This window comes from Protobothrops mucrosquamatus, unplaced genomic scaffold (genome assembly GCF_001527695.2).
Source record: "Protobothrops mucrosquamatus isolate PMUCROS unplaced genomic scaffold, P.Mucros_1.0 scaffold807, whole genome shotgun sequence".
NCBI lineage: Eukaryota > Metazoa > Chordata > Lepidosauria > Squamata > Viperidae > Protobothrops > Protobothrops mucrosquamatus.
In genome coordinates, this window is record NW_015387072.1 from 316,719 (window position 1) to 337,086 (window position 20,368).

General features: G+C 38.9%; 1 protein-coding gene across 2 annotated transcripts in view; it reads left to right on the plus strand.

The window, feature by feature from the left end:
• The window catches only part of LOC107290037 (TATA-binding protein-associated factor 2N), a 31,683-nt gene extending 20,504 nt beyond the window's left edge, over positions 1-11,179 (plus strand). For both annotated transcript variants that reach the window (XM_015818877.1, XM_015818878.1), the window contains 9 exons: positions 1,482-1,516; positions 2,117-2,149; positions 3,978-4,087; positions 5,627-5,756; positions 6,555-6,653; positions 6,912-6,999; positions 8,264-8,352; positions 8,443-8,533; positions 10,519-11,179. In XM_015818877.1, the coding sequence (XP_015674363.1) occupies positions 1,482-1,516; positions 2,117-2,149; positions 3,978-4,087; positions 5,627-5,756; positions 6,555-6,653; positions 6,912-6,999; positions 8,264-8,352; positions 8,443-8,533; positions 10,519-10,558 (715 nt within the window). In that variant the 3' untranslated portion in view covers positions 10,559-11,179. The remainder of the gene's footprint in view (positions 1-1,481; positions 1,517-2,116; positions 2,150-3,977; positions 4,088-5,626; positions 5,757-6,554; positions 6,654-6,911; positions 7,000-8,263; positions 8,353-8,442; positions 8,534-10,518) is intronic.
• Positions 11,180-20,368: the final 9,189 nt, after the last annotated feature.

Genomic DNA, 20,368 nt, shown 5'->3' on the forward strand with positions numbered 1-20,368 from the left:
ACCTTGGAGGTCATCTAGTCCAATTCTTGTCAATAATGATGATGATGATGATGATAATAATAATGAGGATGAGGATGATGTTGGAAGGGACCTTGGAGGTCATCTAGTCCAACCCCCTGCTCAGGCAGGAAACCTTATATCATTTCAGACAAATGGCTGTCCAGTCTCTTCTTAAAAACTTCCAGTGTTGGAGCATTCACCGCTTCTGGAGGCTGGTTGTTCCACTGGTTGATTGTTCTAACTGTCAGGAAGTTTCTCCTTAGTTCTAGGTTGCTTCTCTCCTTGATTAGTTTCCATCCCATTACTTCTTGTCCTGCCTTCAGGCGCCTTGGGAAATAGCTTGACTCCCTCTTCTTTGTGGCAGCCCCTGAGATATTGAACACTGCTATCATGTCCCCCCTCGTCCTTCTCTTCATTAAACTAGACATACCCAATTCCAGCAACCGCTCCTTATATGTTTTAGCCTCCAGTCCCCTAATCATCTTTGTTGTTTTCTGATAGTCAATCCTATTCTTAATACTGTAGAACTTAATTGTATTCTTAGTGCCGCAGAACCAAAGATTCATGCTTAAAATTCCCCAGACAAAAATGGCTTTACTGTATCTGATTCTGTCCATATTACTCAGTTTACTTGATGCAGACATGCTATATAATAGTACTGTAATGCAAGGATGCCAGATTTGGCCTTGAGATATTTTTCCCTTGTTTGTAAATTTACTCTCAAGTAAGTAATGAATTGATTAGTGATTGCACATTATCTGATAATCTTTCACATGTCTTCATAAATACATAAAGATAATAAAGGGCTTGGGTAGAATTTTCTCCTAAAAATTTAGATATTTTTGCCCTTTTTTTACCGGCCTTCATTAAATAACTAATGATGGCTTATCTCCTCCCCCTTGCTCAAAGCCGTGCATATTGTTTTAAACTGAAACCTCTCAACAGATTTTTTAAGTAGGTAAGCCCTCTGGTTCTTAACTGAGGATAAGTGGGATTTGATCCATTTCTATGAATGCTACTACTTTGGATGCTATTAGTTTAGAAATACAGTGAAATAAAGCATATGCCCCCTTAAAATAGCTTGCAGATTTAGAAACTTAATTTGTAAAAATCAAATTTCACGTAAAGCACGCATTCAGTTTTCATTTTAATTGACTATTTGTTGTTTCACCACATTGTTGGGAAGTTTGACACTATGTGAACAAGAGGAATTCTGCAGTGAAATACTCAGTAGGATGTTGGGGTTTTTGTAAAAAAAAAATCAGCCATCTTATAGTCATGTCAACTACAGTACAGTCATAAGCAGAAAGTTATTTTCCTTGTTTAATCTGTGTGGTGCAAAAAAAAAGTATATACTACAAATTAGACTATTTTTATAGAACATGCAGTAAATAAATTTTCAGTAAGTGCAGCTTTTGAGCCTTGGGCTCAGCATGTCAAGACTTAAAGGAGAAATTATTTCTTCAATTTTTCCTCTGCAGTGGTGGTGACCGAGGTGGCTTCAAAAATTATGGTGGTAAGTGCTGAGCATCAAAAAACTATTAAAGTGGAAACTATATTAAAAGGTGTCAAAAAATCCCAACCCCTAATGAGCCACCGAATACTGTGTTTTCATGTTTCTATCCATTAGAAGCATTTGATTTTTTTTTCCTGTTTGGGCTGAGGCTGGTGTGTGTGTGTGTGCTTAGCTTTTTTAAAAAAAGTGTTTATAATACATTTTTAAAAACGGGATTCCTGGTTTCATTTTTTTATTTCCCAATTGCATGAAATGATTTTTCTGGCAACTCATAGTTGGCTTCAGATGGCATCTACAAACAATCTTCTAAGCACATTGCCTTAGTGAGAGAATTCTTGTGGCAAAGAGCTTAGTTATATGGACAACAGCAACTACAAGACAACCAACCGCCAGCATAAACCTGTGTGGCACTCTTCAGCTTAGAAACCATTATTGGTTTTCTTCTTGGGCAAAATCTTATATCATTCTTAATTGCAATTTCTTGGTTTCAGTGTCACATATCTTATTGCTAATATTAATTAAATCAAGATCGAATAGTTGATTCTCCTTTGTGTGTGGTGTTACTTAGATACCCATTGCTTTTTTTCTCCTGTTTCACAGGTCAAAGGGATTATGGGCCAAAGTCAGATGCAGGTAAATGTAGAAGCCATATATGATACACAGATTTATGATTATCTCTTTTAGTTTTATAGAAGATGATATTTTCCAGTCTTGGGCCAGTTCCCCAAATTTGTGGCAGATTTGAGCAGGCTTGTTCATAGTATTTTGGAAAGGATAAAATTGCAGTTAACTCAGCCATTTCCTTCATGATGTCACTCTGTTTTCTTGGCATCATTAGTAATCCTTTAATTAGACTGGAATAAAACTAGGGCAAATTGGAATAATCATTGAACTGCTAGGAATTCCTTTCCCAGCCCTATCAGGAAATGCCAGCAACGAAACTATCCTGAAATTCTGGAGGACTAATACTAATACTCCATGTAGATTCACGTAATACACTAAACCAAATTCAAATAAACCTACTGTTTAAACCTGAAAATTGTAGTTTGTAAATCATGGTTTATTAAATCATTTCTTTGCACAATATGTAACCCCAGTCAACAAACACGGTTTCCTTTGGTACAAAACAACTTGTACTATTATTAAATACCATAAGTGATAGGAAAGGAAAGGCTAAAAAAAACTTTGTTCCCTGTTGAATACAAATCAAGTAGTAAAATGAAAGAGATGAGTTTACTTTTGATAAAATGCATCGTCTTAGATGGCTTTAAGACAAAAAGGAGGACAGAACTAGATTCAAGGTGCACACATAATGGCTGTTATGTTCTAACCCTCCTTGTAAACTTTCTAGAGCCATTTGATTTATCACTGTTGGAGAAAAAAAGATGCTAGATTATGTAGCTCCTCAATCCAGGAAGGGTGTTTTGCGATTATTTGAGGAGCAGAATGGCTTTTGTTTTCTAGTCTTAAGTAATATGATCTTTTGGTAAAAATGTAGGTTTCCTAAATGTTGTACAGAATTCAAAGAAATACATTAGAATGGCCTTAGTTGGTCTTTTACTATTGAGTAGCAGGATTACATACCAAACCATTTTTGGAATTTTTAATTCCAGTAAAAGGGGGTTATTTGAAATAGCGCAGTGGTAACTTTTCATCTAACTATTTTGTTTGGTATTTTGAACTAAATAGCAAAATGCTTAATGAGAAAAAAAAGTCTTGAAAGCAGTATATATGTTAGATTGACAATGCATAAAAACAAATTACTACAAGTAAAGATCAAATATAGTGGCAAGAAAATAAATAAATTAACATTCTTTGCAAATGACTTTTTCAGCTGACTTCTGAATTAATAATATATGCATGCAATCAGTTTGTGGAAAGGAATCTTAGTGACATGATGTTTTTAATGGTGGTGCTTTTTCAGAATTAATGTATATGCCTCTGAAGTAGACAATTAATCAAGCTTATAGTTTTACGTGCCTTGGCCCAAATTTAAAATTGTGATCAGAAACAAATTCTTGCAAAAAGCATTATCCATTTAACAGTCCAGCTGCTGTATTTAGAATCTGTAATGTTCTGAATTGTTAGTTGTTCATTGTCACTAGTAGCATTGGGTGAAAAATATTTTTGCACAATTGTGCACCTTTTAACAAATGTTAATATTTCTGATTAAAAATTGCATTGAGAGTGGATTATTCATAATGGTTTTCCTTAAACATGGGTAGTTCTTTGGTTTTGGTTTCTGTGCATCTATACTGTATATGCATTTTCTCAGCTTGATGCAGTTTAAATGTCTTGATTTAATTCTCTTGAGTACACAGAGGGGGCAAAGAATAAAGACTCACTGGTTGACATATGAAATTAACTTTCTTGGACATTTTGAAAAAAAAGATTGTAATACTTTGCACAGCTACTGCTACACACTTTGATTAAAAATAACACCAGGCTCTCTTCAATGTAGATTCAGAGTCTGACAATTCTGATAACAACACCATCTTTGTACAAGGACTTGGAGAGGATGTTTCACCTGATCAAGTGGCTGATTACTTCAAGCAAATAGGTGTTATTAAGGTATTTAAGGTGGTAAAATTTTAAAAAGGGGGCAAATCAGCTAATATGGGCTAAGAAAAGAACAAGGAGCAATAAGTATTTAAAAAGAGAATATCAGTGCGGAATCAAAATATTTAAATACATAAAAACAGTATTGAGACACACTCAAATTATGTGGGCTATCAGAATGTGAACTTGAATTAAAAGGCAGTATTTCTAACAAAAGATGTGTAATTGGATTCAGATTTGGCAGATCTCCAGCACTGTGAAGCAGCCTTTATCCATGTTCTCCATCTTGCTGTCAGTTCTTTCTGAATGAGTGTAAAACAGGCATGTCAAACTCACGACGTCATGTGACGTCGCGCAACGTATCTGGCCGGTTTTGCCATTGCCGGCAATGGGGTGGGCGCGGCTTCCACGTGACGCATCCGGCCCACGGGCCGGCAGTTTGACACCCCTGGTGTAAAGTATAAGTGGTTTCTTCCATTGGGTCTGGTAGTCCTCGACTTTTGACACAATTGGGATCAGGATTTCCATCACTAAGCGATATGGTCATAAAGCACAATCGCATAGTTTAGCAATGGTAATCCCTATACTCCTAGTTGCATTGTTAACTGAATTCCTCCATCATTGGCTGAGGCAACTTCCAAATGGCTTGCGACAACCAAAGTCTGGGGAAGCTGGCAGGAAGTTGAAAGTTCTAAACTGCTTCTGGGTGTGGGAGGAAGCTACGGATGTGCAGGGGAAGTGGGAGGAGAGAGGCATGGTTCAGGTGCTAGGGGGTGTGGAAGAGGTATGTGAGTCAGGGAGAGTGAGCAGTGCAGATCAGGGAGTGTGCAAGGGAGTGTGAGAGGCTTGGGTCAGGGAGGGTGCGTAGGGGTGCGCAAGTAACCAGTATGGTATGAGCACAGAGGGACTGGGAAGGTATATGGGTGGAGGAGATTTAGTGATAGAAATTCCATTTCCAATGGTCGTTGTAACAATACTGCCCAAATGGGGAACTGCAAAGTATATTAACTTATTAGGTCTCTGCCATACCTTTATAGGCTATTTTCTAGATTGTTTCCTTTCTGTATTGTTACCGTTGTTGATACCCAGGAAATTTGAGGGCGGAGGCTTGAAAATAGGCCACAGTTTTCTGTATGTTTATACATTCCATCAGCATATCTGGAAGTAAGGACAGGTCCTTACTTCAAGGAGCATCAAGTCTAAAATTGGTTATGAGAGACCACTGAATAAGCAGAGACAAGTAGAGACAATGTAAAAAGGAAAGCTGTTTCATCTGAGCTACAATGGGCATTCATTTTAACATTCATAGAAAAGATAGGCTTTGAGGAAAGATTTAAATGAAGAAAGATAGCATTGCATAAGTGTTCTAGTAAGCAATGCCAAACAATACAAGTGCAAAAGGAGAGAGGGGATGATCTTTTGAAGGAACAGAGTTTGGACAGCAAAGGATGGTGGAGTTGGAGAAGTGATCTTGTTCATGGCAGAATTCACCATTATTAGATTATTAGGTTCTTACATGGATGGTAAAAAAAAATTCTCTCTTTTTCCCAGACAAACAAAAAGACAGGTAAACTTATGATAAATCTGTATACAGACAAGGATACGGGCAAGCCAAAGGGAGAAGCAACAGTATCTTTTGATGATCCTCCATCTGCTAAGGCCGCCATTGACTGGTTTGATGGTAAGGTTGTCCCATAGGGCTTGCCCACCAATTAAAACATGAGCACTGAAATGTCTCATTATAGGCAGATTGTAAAATTGTTAAGCCACATTTATTTATCAGGCAATATTTGGAAACCTCTCATCTCCTTCACAGAGGGATTCTGGGGGGTATACAAATAAAATGTTAAAAACATAATAATAAAGGCTGTTGCTGCTATAGCAAGGGTGGATTCTGTGGAAATGGAATGCATGTGTGGGAAATGGTTTCCCTGGCCAGCACTGAAGTTCAGTCCATTAGATCAGTGGTTCTCAACCTTTTTAATGCCACGACCCCCAACCGGTCGTAAGTCGAGGACTAAACCGGTCATAAGTCGAGGACTACCCAACCGGTCGTAAGTCGAGGACTTTCCCTGCCCGGGAGCGCCGCGCATGCGTGGTTCCGCCCCCTGCGCCGGCCGAGGCGTAGCTGGCAAGCGGCAGAGACGGAGCAGGCCGACCACCAGCTGGCCCAGCTCAAGGGAGGTAAGGCACCCGCCGGAAAAGGGGAAAAAATGGCGGACAGCCTTACTTGGCGACCCCCGTGAAATGGTCGATCGACCCCAAATGGGGTCGCGACCCATAGGTTGAGAACCGCTGCATTAGATGGACCCCCAGGTTAGGGAAGATTGCCTTATAAAAAGTGACTGAGCATAAGTGAACTCTGCATTATTATCAATTTTGCATGGTGTAGTTTTTTGGATTCAGTATTTAAACATTTCATTTTCATGTTGTAGCGGGCCACTCGATTTATTCTTGATCTCTATTCTTCCCTCTAAAGGAAAAGAATTCAATGGCAGTGTTATCAGGGTTTCCTTCGCAACCAGACGGCCGGAATTCCTGCGAGGAGGAGGTAGTGGAAGTGGTGGTGGACGCCGAGGTAGTAACCGATCCAGATCCCTTCTACATTGTAGTCCAGTGGTGCAGTTCCTTTTTGGGTTGTTCATCTGAGTTTCTCCCCGAGAATGGGAGCAACACTTCAGCCCAACCTGTTTTCATGATTATCCCTGACCAAACAGCTGGTACATATTGGCCAGTTTTGATGTCAGAGGCTATTCATGCTGTATAATGTGAGTCTTTGCCATAAGGGCCACATACCCATTTCTTTGTTATAATTGTAATATCATTGTGCTTGCAGGTTCACGTGGAGGGGGCTTTGGAAGAGGAGGGGGCTTCCAGGGACGAGGTGGAGAACCCAAAAGTGGTGATTGGGTTTGTCCTAACCCGTAAGTCACTTTCAGTCTTATACTGAGGTTGCCTAGAACTACTTAGTCTAGTCTAAAAGTAGATTATTTGGGACAATGAATACAGTTGGAATATTGAAAAGGTAGCATGGAAATTCCAGCAAAATGGCTGCCACAAAAGGCTTCTCTGTTCACAAAATAGCTGCTAAGGGTTGTGGGGGTTGATCACTCATAAGAAAAAAAAATCCAGAATATAAACTAGCGAGATTGTTCAAATCAGCTGGTTTATCTACACCTTTATTCTGTGCAAGATTCCAAACTAAGCACTTGCCTGCAATTACCCATCATTTTTATTTCCTAAGGATCTTTATTTCCAAGTTCATTCTTGGAAATAAAATGATGCTAGATGTTTTGCAGCATGCTAACTTTATTTTTCCAGTGAAAAGAATTTTTCAAATGGAACAGGGAATCTGACAGGAGCATCAAATTGCCTACCCCATTTAATAGGCTTTTCAGGATTGTTCAAAAGTGCAGTTTGAAGCTGATTTAATCTAGTATCTTTAACTAGAAGGGTTTGACCTGTCACTCAGAGGTTGCTAGTTTCTATCTGTTTGAGCTCCCTTCCTGCTGATCTCATGGACCAATCCATGTAATTTTTGAGACAACAGCATAGAAGTTGTTTGCGATTGCCCTCTTTAAAGATTTTTTTTCTTCCAAATTTTCTGGTGTACAGTCCCTAGTGGTTTCTCAATCAAGTATTAAACAGATCTGACCCTGGGCGAACCTTTCAGTAATAGACCGGTTAGCGAGATTCTGCCAGATGCTGTATATTTTACTCAGAGAACCATTTGGCAACTCAAATATCTTACTACTGGGCAGTGGCACTTTTCCCCTTTATTTTGTTTGATTATGTCCATTATCAGGACTCAGTAGTTATACCAAAACTATTATAGCTGAATGAGAATTGGAGTCTAATAAGATGAGGAGCAAAAATCAATGTTTCTAAATAAGGGCTATACAGACAGTCCTATTCAATTCATTTAATGACTGCTAGAAGTTATAGCAGCACTGAAAAAAGTGACTTGTGATCATTTTTCACACTTACAACCATTGCAGCATCCCCATGGTCACGTTTCTGTGGCAAGAAAGGTTGTAAAATGGGGCAAAATCTTAGCAACAGAAATGTTGGGCTCAATTGTGATCTTAAGTCGAGAACTACCTGTGTAAAATTTATTGAGTATATAGCCCTTACCTTCTCTCTTAGTCTCTTAGCAATTACTGAGAGGTGTTTCCTGGTCTTTTTCAGGACCTGTGGAAATATGAATTTTGCTCGCCGGAATTCCTGCAATCAGTGTAATGAGCCCAGACCGGATGATGGGCGTCCCTCTGGAGGAGGTATGTGAAAACTCCACCATTTAAAAATGGGGGAATGTTGTTGGCTGGAGTGACATTCAGAATTTTTTGTTTTATCTTCCTTCTTTGCAGATTTCCGTGGCAGAGGTGGTTTTGGAGGTGATCGGGGATTCAGAGGCCGTGGTGGCCGGGGCGGTGGCTTTGGTGGCAAAATGGGAGGAAGGTCGGTACTGAATTTTTACAGAATTACAGAAGTGTGTTTTTTCTCCAAGCGGTGCAGAGAACTGGCAGATGTATTAGATTAAAGTTCAGTAATGGAGAAAGTTTGGAGGCCTCCAGAGACCCACCTGCAGTGAAAGCTGCCTGGTTCATTCTAGAATGTCAACCTACCTAGTAGGAGACAGGCTCAAAGGAGTGATTTATAATGAAACTAGGGACCAGATTTTCTGGGAGAGGTTGATTGGTTTTGGTTTTAGTCACACCAGAAACATTTTAGATAAAATGTGCTTCTGTCATAAGCCAGAATGGGGTAGGACAGGGGTGTCAAACTCGCCATGTGATGTGTCGTGATGTATTGCAACTTTTTTTCCATTGCCGGCAATGGGGTGGGTGCGGTTTCACCATGGCACATCCGACCCATGGGCCGGCAGTTTCACACCCATGGGGTAGAAGCAAGCTGGGTTTCTGAAACTCACTGGGCAGTTTGTTCTGTTGGGATAATCTGCTGCATAGGATGATCATGGGGATAAAAAGTGGGGATTTGTATTGGCTAACTTAGCTTCTTGGAATAACGGATGGGTTGATCCTGGACCATTAATGGCCAGTTGCACTTTGTCTGAAGCCTTAAATCCTCAGGGTAGATAAGCACTGGTTCTGGGTTTATTGTAAATTCCTCAGGGACTTATTTTTAGTTCATGGTTTTATTTTATTTACTTCCTGCTGTTCTTCAGTACAAGTTCCCATCCAGGCACAGCTAAGCTTTGGCAAAATGAAAATATCAAGCCACATGTTCTACCTCATTAATAAATGGTCTTTGCATTCTAACAAATCCAGCTGTTATTAGCAGTTTATTAGTGAAGTTGTATACCTTTCTATTTAATTATTGCTAACAATCTCCTGTTTTATTTATTCAAATTTATATAGTCACTCATTTTTGGGTAGCTTACAAACAATTAAAACTACATAACAAATTAAAAGAATAATGCATTGCTTTGAAAACAGTAAAGATATATAAAAGAATATAAAATGTAATAAAATATCTAAAATATGCAGCAGATAGTCCCATCATGAAAGTAATCAGTATGGGCACTATACCCGCTCCACCACACTTCCACATCTCCATGCCGTTCGGCAAAACCATGTCTTCTGGGTCTTGCAAAAAGCCAGCAGAGTCAGGACTAATCTGATTTTTAGGGATAATATTCCATGGGGTGGGTGCCATCACAGAAAAGACTCTCTTCCTGGGTCATGCCACATGGCTGAAAGGATCCACAATATGCCCCTCTGTGTTACTTAAGAAGTTATGATTATTAAGCTATATTAGAATTTGTTGGTGGAATAGATAGATGTAGGTGCAGCTCTGTTTATGGATCTTCCTTTGCAGATATGCCAAAACTTGGAAAAGTTTTTGAGATATGCTAATGTATTTAGTTAGGATATCATTCAGTTATGAAGCCTGGATCTGTTGGGTAATCTTTAAAAAATTGCAACAATGGCTGTATTATGCTTTTGTCTGCTTTAAATAGGCAAAGGAGGAATTAAGAGCTGATTTAAACTTCAGACTATATTTTACTAGCATTGCTAGTTGTTGTAATTCTTCCAGTTAGGATATTCTGAGTTTATTTCTGGGCAGAGTTGAAAACCAGAAGTCTCTTTGGAAGAACAGGACTTTCAACTAGACCAGGTTTCTCTCTCCCCCCTTACCTCTTGATGGTTTGACTCTGTTGCTTGTGACTAATACCAACATCCTTATTAGGAATCACATGCAGCAACTAGATTTGTACACTTCAGGGGTAGTCAACCTTGGCTCTTTCATGACTCGTGGACTTCAATTCCCAGAATTCCTGAGCCAGCTTAGCTGGCTCAGGAATTCTGGGAGTTGAAGTCCACGAGTCATAAAAGAGCCAAGGTTGACTACCCCTGGTACACTTTGTATATATTACAAGGAAGTTAAGTGTGAGAATTGAATATTTTTTTCCTCTTTTCCAGAAGTGACTTCAGAAATGATCAACGTAACAGACCCTACTAAAGAAAAAAAAGAGAGAGAATGTCCCCTTCTTCTTTCTAATGGCTTTTCACAGCAGAATTGCTGAGTTTCGCCTGCTGCTTTATATCCCATGGTCTCTTGGATAGTGGAATTAAATGTAAAAACTGGATTTTTAATTTGGTGGGAGGGACTGGGATACTCTTCTCTGTTTTTTTTTTTCTTCTTTCCCTTTTTTTTTTTTTTTTTAGCAAGTCCATTAAAATTTCATCTTTCTATTTCCGACATTCCCCCATTTCCCCCCAGCTACCAACTACACTTGTTCACAGGCTCTTAAAATAAGGATGGAGTAAAATTGTAAAATATTTGCCAAAAATCTGACATGTTTTATAATACAAAAAAATAAAATAAAAGCTGATTGTTTATTTGTGACATCTTGACTGCTTTTAGCCATTGTTATTTCAAGAATTTATTTTTCTGTATTTCAGCTCGGAGGCACCCTTGTGTATGGAGTGCTTAAATGGTGATCTGGATTGTTCTAAAATGTGAACTGTTTTGGAGTGAAACTATTTGTGTTCTGTAGATCTAAATTACGTAAATTGGCCTATACTAATAAATTTGTTGGCTGAGAAGAGGAATTAGGCTATGTATAGCCAATATTGACAGGCTACTGAATAATAGAGTTGGAAGGGACCTTGGAGGTCTTCTAGTCCAACCTCCTGCTCAGGCAGTAAAAACTATACCATGTGAGACAAATGGTTATCCAATCTCTTCTTAAAAACTTCCAGTGTTGGAGCATTCACAACTTCTGGAGGCAAGTTGTTGATTTATTGGAAATCTTTTTGAGCTTGGGAATTTTAATGGATTTTCTCCACATCCACACAAGCTAATGTTAAGGAATGTCTTGTCTGTCTGTCTAACCTTACATTTTTATATGGCAACCCATTTACCAAAAGGAATTTCGTGTATTTTTATAGAAAAAAATATATTTTGGAGAGAGAAACAAGCTGCACTGAATTAAAAGTTGAGCTTATTGTGATATAAATAGAAACAGTGCTTTGGTATTTTAAAAAACATGATTGTATACACATGGCAATAATCCTAGAATTTTATTTTCAGTCTTATATTTTCATGTTGCTCTTAACATTAAAAATTGAATGGAAAGCGGTCTTGAATGGCTCCCAGAGTTTACAGTTTTAGCTGTCTCCATCTATACCTGTGCAAGGGGAGAATTGATGCATTCAGCAGGACTCCATCTGGATGAGAAAGCAACATTTCAGTTAGGGCTCATACGAGTCACCATAAGCTAATGGAAACAGCTCTCTGTGCATACTTCCCATCATTGAATGCCCTTGTCCATTTGCATCTAGAATGAAAAGCAGCCTAGCATCAGGCTTGAACTGATATCATCCACTATCAGAAAGTTTATGCCACCAAGTTGGCAGGTTCTTCTAAGTCTGTATATGAAGGGGAGTCCTTGTTGGTCCCTTCCAATTGCCTTGTAATTTTTAGTCTCATCCTGAGAGGCAACGCAAAGCTAATCCCTACATTTTCTTCATTCTTTCACAAAAATTGAACTGCAGAGTTTTGAAAAGTCCTGATCCACAATCATTTGCAAGCTACAGCATTTGGGATGCTGGAAATTGTCAGTAGAACAATTCAATACTTGGATGTTCATTAAGTGTTTAACGACAGGTAGTTGGGGCTTGTCCTGAAGGAAATGGAGCTGTAAGTGGTGCTCTTTGCTTCCATCCAAAAAATCAGGATCGGCTTAAACAACTTGCAAAGTGAAGTTTCTGTGTAGGATTCCCAATAATGTGTAATTGAAATGGGGAAAAAAGAAATTCCAGATTTGGAATTAATATAAAAAGGATTGAGAATAAACTGATGTACTACACAGTGGTATGATTATTTCAAAGAGACTCAGGCTATATAATAATAATAATGATAAAGTTGGAAGGGACCTTGGAGGTCATCTAGTCCAACCCCCTGCTCAGGCAGGAAACCCTATACCATTTTGGACAAATGGCTGTCCAGTTTCTTCTTAAAAACTTCCAGTGTTGGTGCATTCACCGCTTCTGGAGGCAGGTTGTTCCACTGGTTAATTGTTTTAACTGTCAGGAAGTTTCTCCTTAGTTCTAGGTTGCTTCTCTCTTTGGTTAGCTTCCACCCGTTGCTCCTTGTCCTGCCTTCAGGCACAGGAAGGACAATTGAAATTATTGGAAAGGGGTACATATGAAAAATCATACCCTGTATAAGGGAAACCTGAATTAAGGGAATAATGGTTTAAGAGGGAAATTATGTTGGATGAAATAAAAGATAAAATCATATTAAGGGTGGAGTACTGGTAGAGAATGAAAATTTTCTTCTTTTAGGAGAATTTTATCATCCTTCAATGAAAGTTATGACAGATTCAGTTAAAAGTTTTTTAATAACTCAGGTATATATGTGCATGTATGTAAATATATAAAATATACCATCTTCGGGCAGGATACCATGCAGTTTTATGTTATGTGAGCACCTTTTTCTTTGAGAATTTTTTAAAAAATAAAATTGGCTGAAATGTTCACCAGATCTCTGGGATAGACATAAATCATGTTGGCTTTGGCCAGGATATCTTGGTAATTACTACTTTTTTAAAAACATTAATTTGGGAGCAATGGCATGTGATAAATATCCAACCCATGCCTGAATTATTGATGGGTGTACATGCACATGCCTTCTCAAGTCTGGACACATCCCTGCAGGGTTTTTTTTAGCAAGTTTTCAGGAATGATTTGCCATTGCCTTCTTTCTAGGGCTGAGATAGTGTGCCTGGTCCAAGATCACTCAGCTGACATCATGCCTAAGAGAGGACTAGAACTCACCATCTTCTGGTTTCTAGCCTTAGCCATTACACCAAATTACCCCTCATTGATGGGTAGTGTAAAATGGAGTTTCCATATTCAAAGACAATCTCTGAATGTCAGCTTTCAGGTTGGTTGGTTTTTATATTTGGCCTTTTGGAAACAAAGCTGATTTAAATGGATCCTTGGTCTTGTTCCATGATCACTGACAATCATAGGAAAGGATAACAAATACACTGAATTGATGCTTCACAGGTTTGTCTCAAAGCTGCTTTTTCAAAAGGTAACTAGACTGTGTTTTCCTTGAGGAAGATGTTTTGCTTCTCATCCAAGAAGCTTCTTCAGTTCATGGACTTCTTGGATGAGAACGATCTTCCTCAAGGAAAAAACACAGTGCCATTGCCTTTTGAAAAAGCACCTTTGAGACAACCATGACCTGGATGAAATGAGAATCTCCATAGACATTCACAGAAGTTGCACCTGAAGGCAAGACAAGAAGCAATGCATGGAAACTAATGAAGGAGAGAAGCAACCTAGAACTAAGAAAAAATTTCCTGACAGAACAATCAGTGGAATGACTTGCCTCCAGAAATTGTGAATGCTCCAACTCCGGAGGTTTTTAAGAAGAGATTGGACAACCACTTGTCTGAAATGGTATAGGGTCTCCTGCTTGAGCAGGGGGTTGGACTAGAAGATCTCCAAGGTCGCTTCCAACTCTGTTATTCCATTAAAAAGTGGCTTTTTCAGGACTGGCTGCACTGCAAGTACACTGGACTAACCATTTTACCAAACCTGGGAATGCATGTATAGACAATGATTACTGCATTGTCTCCTGAACTGGGTGGTTACATTTCAGGATGTAAGTTTGGCCACTCAAGACTGCCTTGTGTAGACAGTAGTGGTCATGATCAGGAAAATAGCTTGTCCCCTAATTGGAATGGTGGTCCATCTTTTTAAAAGCTTCACAGTGCCTTGTCAAGTATGATTCATGCCTCTGGCTTACTGAGCATGGAGCTTTCATCTGGCTCCAGACGGTATGTCAGCTGCTGTTTGGTGCTACTCAGTTGCCACTCCTCATTCTTTAAATGACTGATGCCAGAATCTGCATTCCTTGTATTTTTATGACCAGGAAGATTTTTTTTCTCTTTTCTCATAAATCTAAAATCTTTACTCAGTGAAATTGATTGATAGTAGAAAAGACTACATCACTAACTACTCTCACTGATGTCTTGCCTCAGTTTCTGCCAAATAACATAAACCATCCAGATGCTAAAAAATACTATTTATGAATTGTGATGTGTCAATTGCAAGGGCATCCAGTATACTTCAAAAGCTAATTTAAAGTGGACTTAATCTTTAAAGGCCCTGAATAGTTTGGGACCTGCATATCTTAAAGTCACTGTATTCCTGTGACAGACAATGTGGTATAATATTTAAGGTGCTAGATCTGTTCTAGTACTCAGGCATGTAAGCCTGTCACTTCCTCTTAACCCCTAAAACAACATCAAGCTGTGCAACTAGCCAGTTGAAGAGCAGTTTCCCACATTGTGCATTGATGGCTTTGATGTGGGAATGCAATGCAAACAAGTGGATCTTGCAACCAAGCAAGATAAATACTCAGAAGAATTGTTTACGTTGGTTTCTGCATCACAAATCTTAGTGATGCGATAGAATAGATAATTTTTTTATTGGAAGACCCAAAGTTATGGAAAGCCAACTGCTTAAAATTGCAAGCTTTAAACATTGCAAGAAGTACAAATGCATTGCAGCAACCCAGAACATCAGAAAAAAAACAAACTGTATATACAACATCCAACAAAATGGATACCCATATATCAAAAAGTGCCTGACCACTCAGCCCACTGCAGCACAGCCAACAAAAACTATGAAAAGGATGACAGTGCCATACGTCAAAACATCTCAGAAACAACCAGCTGACTATTGCAACTGCACGGCATCCAAAACATCTTAAGTAAACCAAAAGACACAGTAACCCAAGAAGCAAAAACAGGAACCATCCACATACAGGGTAAGGATTGTAACAGCCACTGTGTAAGACAGACAAGCAGAAGACTAGCGGAGCACATCCATGTACACCAACTAGCAATGGAGACAAAAACTTGTGTCTCAAAAATCTCACAACATATGGATAAACTACCATAGTTTTAATTGGAAACAGCATCCTAGACCAAGCTAAATTTAAAAATGTTAGGGAATTCCTGGAAACTCAGCATTCAGACAAATCAGCCATCAATATCCTATAGAAATAAACTATATTTACACACCACTCAAAAGTGACCATAAGAAAGCTAAGAAGGAAACAAAATTCAGAACACACCCTCTCCAGCAGCCAACTCCCAGATCAGTAGGGATTAACACTAAGCAAAAAACAAACAATACCCTAATCAAAGAACTAAGGAGAAAACCAAAGCCCCACTAAAATTGGCAGGGCAATTTACAGTAAATAACAAACCCCATCCTCCCTTGCCTTAATGATGTTACCTAACATGGATAACAAATAACAAACAAACCAAACTCAGAAAACCAAGAACTCCATAGTTCAAATATATTTTTAAAACAGTTCTACTCAGAGCTTTTTTTCTCATAGAACGCCCAGAACGGAGTTCCAGCACCTTTTCTGGATGGAACCTTGTAGGGTAGGCAAGGCGGGTTGTATGACGTGTGTGAGTTCCAGCACCTTTTTTTTTTTTTTACAAAAAAAGCACTGGTTCTACTAAGCATGCTATTTGTGGCATGCTATAGTCAAGGCCTTCCTATGACAAGATCTTTCCCTTGCTCTACCCCCTTATCCCATTCCCTAACTACTTTTTATCATTCCAGCTTAGCTGACTTTGCCCAGGGTAGGTAAGCATACTTTCAAACAAAGGACTGCAACAATGCATCATTGTTATTTTTCACAAATGCTAAGGGATGCATTGATACTGATTACTGCTCATGTGGGCTTTGATCAGTCAAAATTTTTACATAATACAGGTAGTCCTTGACTTACAACAGTTTGTTTAGTGACCATTCAAACTTACAAGGGCACTGAAAAAAGTGCCTTATGACTATTTTTCACATTTACGTCCCCATGGTCATATGATAAAAATCCAGACACTTGGCAATTGACTCATATTTATGACCGTTGCAGTATCCTGGGGTCATGTGTTCCCCTTTTGCGACCTGACAAGCAAAGTCAATGGGGAAGCCAGATTCATTTAACAACCATATTACTAACTTAACAACTGCAGTGATTCACTTAACAACTGTGGCAAGGAAGGTCGTAAATGGGGCAAAAGTCACTTAACAAATGTCTCACTTAGCAATAGAAATTTTGGGCTCAATTGTGGTCGTAAGTTGAGGACTATCTATACTCTTTGATAAGAAAAGGCTTTAAACTGGGTTACCAGCCTTTGTCGCACCTTTGCTATGTGCAGAATTCTCTCCTGACAGGACAGTTCTTGGTCAGTATGGGCATCTTTTGGCTAGTGCAACCAAAGTCCAAATCAATTTCAAACATGGTCACACTGTTGTGTGTGCACTTAAGGTTTCTCATCTGGAGGTCACTTTGCAAATCAAGCTGTTGCTGCCCACATCCTCTCCCACTCTAGATAGCTGTGGGTCTCAAAAGTGGCCAAAACCCAGAAAGCAACCACAAAATTGATGTGATTCTTCTGGAGTATATATATAAAAAACCAAGAATGGTAGGTGCCAATCCTGCCTGATTATTTACTTATATAGACCAAATAACCTAGGACTGGGGTTTGGCCATAATCATGCCATTTTCAAGAAAGGAAGATTTTCCTGAAAAGTTTCACCTACAGCAACTAATGTTTTTAGTACAGTAAGCAAGATACACAAAAAACATTTATGCTGGAAATTCCCAGACTAGATGGAGACAGAAAATATTTCTTTCTTTGGAACAGAGAGGTTTCAAGAAAAAGAAAGCCTACAGCAGTGTTTCCCAACCTTGGGAAAATTAAGTTATGTGGACTTCAACTTCCAGAATTCCCCAGCCAATATTCCTCAGCCAGCCATGAATTCCCCAGCCAGTCATGAATTCCCCAGCCAGTCATTCTGGGAGCCATCCCGGTAGTTGAAGTCCACATAACTTAAAGTTGTCAACACAGTATGTCTATCTGAACCTCTTTATGAAGTGGAACTAGGGCTCCATCCTGCCTGGGTACGTTTTTTCCTTTTTAAAGGAAAATCAAATGGCATGTTGTACTTAATGCAGCATTCTCTCTAAGGCTGTTAACCAGTCTGGGTGAGAATATGTAGTGTCTGGCTAAGTAGAATTTCCTCCCACAAGACCTGGCTCCACTGATAATGATGAACTCCTTCCGTGCAGCCTGGAAAGATAGGGTAGTGCAATGGGACTTTCCCTCAGGATTTGCGGAATGGGGTAGAGCCATGCCAAATACATCCTGGAATGAAGACTAAGAAATGGGCAGATAGAAAGATTAAGCAGAATTTCCGCAAGTGTGTAATTCGTCACTTTGTATATGTCCCATAAGCAACATAACATTTTAACTTCTTCTCCTAAAATATTGGAGAGTTTTCAACTTGCTTGCTTTGCTATTCTCCCATCAGCAAATCTTGAAGGGAGATACAAGCGCTCATGTGAAGGATTGTGAATACTGGTTTCTTAGAATGTCAGATGTATTTTAAGGTATTTTAATTAAAGATTGGTATCATTCACTTCAACTTAAGAGAGAGGTTGCTGTATTGCTATTATCTCTGTACTAAAAAAGTGGGAGGTCATTTTTGTTATAGATTTGTTTGATCTATTTTTTGTCTGTTTTTAACCTGTCTTTAACCTTTTCCTTTTATTTGAGTTTGTATGTTAATGTTTGATTTTGAAATTTAATAAAGATATTTTCAAACGAAGAAAAGAAGATCTCACGAAAGGAAAGACTTGGACAGCATGAAGATGGGGCATTAGAAAATTTTGTTCATGTTTTCCTGCACTATCGTCTGTACATAAATCCTGTTAGCATTTTGCTTAGTCCCTTTGATGCAAAACAATTCTAAATGTTTCTTATGGTATTTATGTAAAACATTTAATTGAAATAGTCTGTGGTGGTCTAGTAGTTAGAATTTGGCACTTTCGAAGCACACTGTCTCTTTAGGTGTAGAGAGCTATGAAGATGACCTTAAAGAAATATTCAGAACTGTTACATACACAAAAAGGACAGAAGCGTTCCTTAAATGCTGAAGAAGGAGATAGTATTAAGAAGAGACTTAGTTTGGATCCCCCCCTGACTCAATGAGGTATAGAAGGGAGGGAGGAGAAACACATTCAGACTTCCAATAGCCCAGTGTTTCTAAACTTTGACAACTTTTAAGACATGTGGACTTCAATTCCCAGAATTCCCTAGCCAGTTTCCTTTTTGCTTGCTGGCTGGGGAATTCTGGGAAATGAAGTCCACGTGTCTTGAAATTGCCAAGGGTAAGAAACACTGTTATTATCTATCTCAATAATGTATAGCTCTAGTCTTTCCATAGAACCAATTTCCTGATCTGGTCTACTTTGAAGAATTGTTGACCTCACATTAATAGAAAGTGTAAGGAATAAAGCCATCTCTCACTAGTGCTGCAACCCACCGACACTAGCTAATGAGATCCAAAAACTTAGAACTTAGAATAACAGAGTGGGAAGGGACCTTGTAGGTCATCTAGTCCAACCCACTGCTCAAGAAGGAGATCCTATACCATTTCTGACAAGTGGCTGTCCAGTCTCTTCTTGAAAGCCTTCAACAAAGAAATGAGATAGCAAATTTGAGCAGTCAAGCCAGTTTGTTACTCATACAAGCTACTCTGGAGAACATGACCCTAATAGATGGGAAATTCAGAATACCGAAGAAATCTAGTTGTAACTGATCTACCCCAGACTAAACTTGTATCTAGCCAAAATTACAGAAACAAATAAAATATTTTGGCTAATCCACAACAGTATACTTGGCTGTGAAACTCAGCCAGCTAGGGAAATCAAGCTGAAGAAAATACAGATCCAAGAATTATCTGGCAAGCATCAAAACTCTCTTTAGCAATAAACAGAAGAGCCTCACACTTAGTTAGATAAACATTTTAGGATTTTCTACTGAACTCATGAAATCTGATTAGTGGCACTAACTTATTTATTTTTTGTGTCTTTCAGTCAGTGTTAACTCCTACTGTGACTGCCCAGGCTAGTCCCTGCAGTTTTCCTGGCAAAATTATAGAAGCGATTTCCATTTCCTCCTTCTTAGGGTTAAGAGTAACTGGCCCAAGGACTTCATGCCTAAGATGAGACTAAAATTCCTGGTTTTAGCCTGCTGCTTTAACTACTACATCAAACAGGCTCTTGACACTTACAATCTTAAAAAGAAAGTGTCTTATCAATCAGTAAATTTTAACTTTAAAAAATCTGTATTAACTTAGACCAGCTTTGAGGGACATTAGCAGAGTATAAGCATTTTAATTTTTGTTTTCTTTATGTGTGTTCTTATGAATGAAGTGCTCTCTGGGATTAGTTGTTTGCTGGCTGACATTTCATTACCAGATTAGGTAACATTTTCAGTGTAGAAGGTTGCTGTGTATGAGAGCAAACTCCACTCCCTTGTAACACTGAAGATGTTGCCTAGTCTGGTAATTGAATGTCTGCCAGCAAACAACCAATATCAAAGAGCACCAAGGACTTCACAAGAATTCACACCAGTGGTTCTCAACCTGTGGTCCACAGATCACTAGGTAGCCATTATGTCATCACAGCGGGTTATCACAGGCCAAGGCTTGAAGAAATGTTATAATTTAAATCTTGAATTAAGTCTTGGGGGTTTGTGGCCATGGTCTGTGGCCAAAAAAGGTATTTAAAGAGGGTCCATGGTGAAGGAAAGGTTGAGAACCACTGATTTACACAACAAAAACTGCCTTACTCCAACAAGATCTGTCCCCCTCTGTGTGAGTTGATGCCTCTTCCATCTTTGCATTTGAGCCTTTGTCTTAAAAACAGTATGTTTGTGCTATA